This window comes from Poecilia reticulata, linkage group LG21 (genome assembly GCF_000633615.1).
Source record: "Poecilia reticulata strain Guanapo linkage group LG21, Guppy_female_1.0+MT, whole genome shotgun sequence".
In the NCBI taxonomy this organism is placed as follows: Eukaryota; Metazoa; Chordata; class Actinopteri; order Cyprinodontiformes; family Poeciliidae; genus Poecilia; species Poecilia reticulata.
The window spans coordinates 1,210,158-1,213,973 of NC_024351.1; the positions used below are offsets into that span (position 1 = coordinate 1,210,158).

General features: G+C 45.3%; 2 protein-coding genes across 9 annotated transcripts in view; one reads left to right on the plus strand and one right to left on the minus strand.

Moving 5' to 3' along the window:
- tatdn3 (TatD DNase domain containing 3) overlaps positions 1–1,754 on the plus strand; it is a 5,566-nt gene extending 3,812 nt beyond the window's left edge. For 4 of the 8 annotated variants that reach the window (XR_001776115.1, XR_001776117.1, XR_001776118.1 and 1 more), the window contains exons 6-9: positions 117–226; positions 316–549; positions 1,170–1,499; positions 1,664–1,754. Coding sequence is in view for 1 of the 8 variants with exons in the window: in XM_008397049.2 (XP_008395271.1) it covers positions 117–226; positions 316–371; positions 437–549; positions 1,197–1,286; positions 1,363–1,494 (501 nt within the window). In the remaining 7 variants the exon portion in view is untranslated. Of the gene's footprint in view, positions 1–116; positions 227–315; positions 1,500–1,663 lie in introns of all 8 variants that reach the window. The other 4 variants (XM_008397049.2, XR_001776120.1, XR_001776116.1 and 1 more) reach the window with 4 other exon arrangements.
- Positions 1,619–2,735, minus strand: spata45 (spermatogenesis associated 45). Its single transcript, XM_008397050.2, has 2 exons — positions 2,401–2,735; positions 1,619–1,862 (listed from the first exon to the last, which is right to left on the minus strand). The coding sequence occupies exons 1-2, from the start codon at positions 2,642–2,644 to the stop codon at positions 1,765–1,767; spliced, it is 342 nt and encodes a 113-aa protein (XP_008395272.1). The 5' UTR covers positions 2,645–2,735; the 3' UTR covers positions 1,619–1,764.
- Between the last annotated feature and the right edge of the window lie 1,081 nt (positions 2,736–3,816).

The following is a 3,816-nucleotide window of genomic DNA, read 5'->3' on the forward strand; positions in this document are numbered from 1 at the left end:
GTTTTCCGGATCAGGAATGTTTCAGTTTTCCGGATCAGGAATGTTTCAGTTTTCCCGATCAGGAATGTTTCAGTTTTCCGGATCAGGAATGTTTCCGTTTCCTGCTCTGGCTCCAGGTCGGGTTGGATTTCACTCCGTGGTGCGCTCCGACCCAGCAGGACAGAGACGACCAGATGAAGGTCTTCATCGGACAGCTGGACGTCGCCATGGAGATGGACCTACCTGTGTGAGCTCAGCTAACTGATGACATCATCGCTCCATAAAAGGTCGCTCATCACTTTAACCGGGCCAATAATCAGTCGGCTGTCTCTACAGGAACGTCCACTCCCGCTCTGCAGCCAAAGTCACCATAGACACCATGAGACGGCGAGGTGAGTGTCTCTGTCCCCTTCAGGACGGAGGGAGATGTCCGTCCTCTCACTCCGTCTCCCTGCAGGGATCAGCAGAGCTTTGCTGCATAACTTCTCTGGGAAGCCGGCGGCAGCTATGGAGGCTGTGGAGGCCGGATTCTTCTTCTCTTTCCCTCCTGCTGTCTGCAGGAACCAGCAGGTAAGACGGGTCACCATGTCCACCAACACCTGGTGGACAGGAAAAGTTCTACCTTGTACCATGGAGGTCCACAGATCCAAACCACAATGAAATGTTGTGGATATGAGCTTCCCAATAATACAGTTGGAAGGTTGGAGGTGACAGTCCGCCGCTGAATTTGCATCTATGAAGTGAGGATTAGTGGTTTTCCACCTGTAGGAACCCAGAGCTCACCTGATCCGACGTTTAGAAAAAATGCTTTGGCAGAAAAAGTGGGAGACAGTTGAGCAAGAATAGGAATTTGGGTAAAATGTTCATTTTAAAGGAATTAATTTTACCGATAAGCAAGAGAGATAAATTATTCCATCTTTGGAGGTGAAATTTGATAAATTAAAGGCTAAAGATTAGCTGTGAAAGAGCTTAGTGGTCTGTTTCCTCTGACCCCGAGGTACGCAAAGCCAGAGGAGTGAAAATAGTTACTCTGTAACCTGAAGAGGATCCAAATCTCTGAAGAGCAGATCAAATTAACCCTTTAAGCATCAAATCCACTCTGGCCGTTGGCTCTCCGTTCCTCCTGAAATGTTTCAGACATTCAGTTTCTTTAGCCTCAGAATAACTGAGATGTTTCCGTCACTGAGAAGCAGTCAGAGTAAACGGCTCGGCTCCAGCGACTGACCAGAGACCGGCTGATCCAGCGGATCCCTCTGGATCACATCTGCCTGGAGATGGACGCTCCGGCCCTCGGCCTCCACAGGAACGTGAGTCAGTCGCCGCCGTCCCTCAGGGACAGACGCTGAGACGACCGTCCTCCTCCTGTCCCCGTCTGCTCGACAGGAGAGAAACGAGCCGGCTAACATCGCCCTGTCCTGCAGCTACATTGCTAAGGTCAAAGGTCAGACGCCAGAAACGGTCCGGGAGGTCACGACTCAGAATGCCTACAGGCTGTTCAGCAGAGCCAGCAGATAATCAGAGTAAATATCATAATATAATTATTAAATAACTGCTTTTTATTTATCATTTAGCCAAAAAGATGGAAAACTTTCATCTGAGACGGAATAAAAGTGGATTAAAAATGTTTTCTGAGATAAAGTTCAGTTTCCATCTGTTTTATTTTTTAATTTTCTTTCATTTCCAGCAAACCCTGAGGAACACCAGGAACACCATGCTGCTCAGCGCGGGTTTCATTTCAGTTTTAATACATGTAGAAACATCTAGGTGACTTTACAGAACCGGTCTTCAGTCAGAGGCCTCTTTGGATTGCTTACGCGACTGACTGCTACAGGAGATCCTGGGTTCTGGTTCTGGTCGTTTTGTTTGCACCAAGTGGCATTTATCTGAAAATGAAGCAAAGGAAAAATAAACTGAGGAATGGGTGACATGTTTTTTTATTTTTATTGTTAAAACTGATGAGCAGGAAATTAAATTCTTACATAAATGTAAATAAACACGTTTAAAAATGATTAGAACTGTGAAGTTTGTCAAAATTGGTTTGTTTATTCTTCAAACTCATTTTGCTTAGCATAACAGTCATTTTCTCCGGATCTATTTTTGAGATATAAATTATTGTGCCAGTTAGTGGTTGCCATAGTAACCAGTAACCGGCGCTCGTTTCCGTCTGTAACTGCAGTTTGTATCAGGATTAGCTTTGTGTTACAAGTATTACACATTTTGACATATTTTAGACATTTCAGGGTTTCATGGTAGTTTCGCCTTGTTCTGTAAAAGGTTTTAACTTCACTGGGAGCCGTTGCTGGGTTGGTTTCTGGTCATTAAATCCAATAACCAAACTGGGAATAAAGTAACGGATTGTGTGTCATCCGATTCAAACTCCACCGCCTCCGGTTCTGCCTGCAAATGAAACAAACTCCTCACAGCTCTGGTCGAAGTGCTTCCGCTCCGGTAGTTTCACCGGGAACCGCCATTCGATGCAGGCCGCCCTGCGCTGCTGCCCGCCGGTCAGCGCGTTCAGCAGCACCGCGCTGGTCCTCAGGTGGTTCCGGTAGTGCCTCCGCTCGGCCCGCTCCCAGGACTCCCGGGGGTCTGATTCCACCCGACACCAGGTCTCCGCCCGCATGTTGGGCTCCAGCAGAACCCGCTGCCCCTCGGACCCGGACATCTTTCTTTCCCCGTGTCCGGTATTAAATAAATAATCCCCAACGGTTCAGTTTGTGTTGCTAACCGCGTTGGCATGGCAACGGGAGACGTCGTCCTGCTCCTTGCGTTCCAAAGATCATTCATGCCGAAAGATGTTCCACTCCGAAGATTTTTCTTTCGCAGTGGCGTTTCCATAGCAGCCGCTCGCTTCCTTATTTTATTCGTGCGATGAGTCACTCAGGCTTAAATAAATAAACGGAGCAGTTTGATGTATGATCATCATGAATTTGTACGGTTGTTAATTTTTAGTTTTAGCCAATTGTATCACTGATGTATTTTACACATGTTTTCTGTTTTTCTCTGTTGATCTGAAATAAAAAAATGCAGCTCCAACTTTTAAAAAAAATATATTACATGTGATCAAATTGAGTTTGTCAAAACTTAATTTATCTAAGTTTGTTTAACATGACATCTTAATAAACTTAATATATTTACTTGGATAAATTTAATTTGATTAGTTCTAACAAATTAACTCGTTTTTAAGTTGGATCACCTGTTTCCTTTTTTCAGTGTATGATGGGAAAAGAACGGACCTCAAACCACCTCAGGCCTCACCCACTGTATCGATGCTGTTTGTAGTTTTTGTTTTTAAATTGTATTACTTTCAGTCATGACTGACAGGAGAAACTATCATCTAACTCAGAGTTCCTCCCCCCTGGTGGAGGACGCCCCGGCCCTCCTTCCTGTCCTCCATGTTTCAGGTGTTTCCTTCTGTATCTCTGGGTGATTAACAGGCCCTGACGGTCATGCAGTGATTTGGATCAGCGGTTCTGGAGCAGAGGCTCATCTAGAACATGCAGAGCAGGGGGCCTGAGGACCAGGGGGGGAAACACTGATTTAAAATGAGCAAGTCTGAGCCCTCCTGTGAAAACCAGAGTCAATGAACACGAAGGAGGATTCTGTGGTTCTGTCCAAACCGGTCCAGCAAGGCGTCAGAAGGCAGCTCGTTTGTTTTTATTTCAAATATGACGATTGGTTGGAACATGACCAAAAACTAAACCAGGTTTAACACTAAACCAGCACTTGTTTAGTGTTAAACCTGGTTTAGTGTTTAACCTGGTTTAGTGTTAAACTGGTTTAGTGTTAAACTGGTTTAGTGTTTAACCTGGTTTAGTGTTAAACTGGTTTAGTGTT

What these genes read in the sequence shown, in the direction of transcription:
- spata45 (XM_008397050.2), bottom strand. Translation starts at nt 2,644, where the DNA reads ATGTCCGGGTCCGAGGGGCAGCGGGTTCTGCTGGAGCCCAACATGCGG. An exon ending in GAAGCACTTCGACCAGAGCT is followed by an intron (nt 1,863 to 2,400) that starts GTGAGGAGTTTG and finishes CTTCATTTTCAG; the next exon opens with ATAAATGCCACTTGGTGCAA.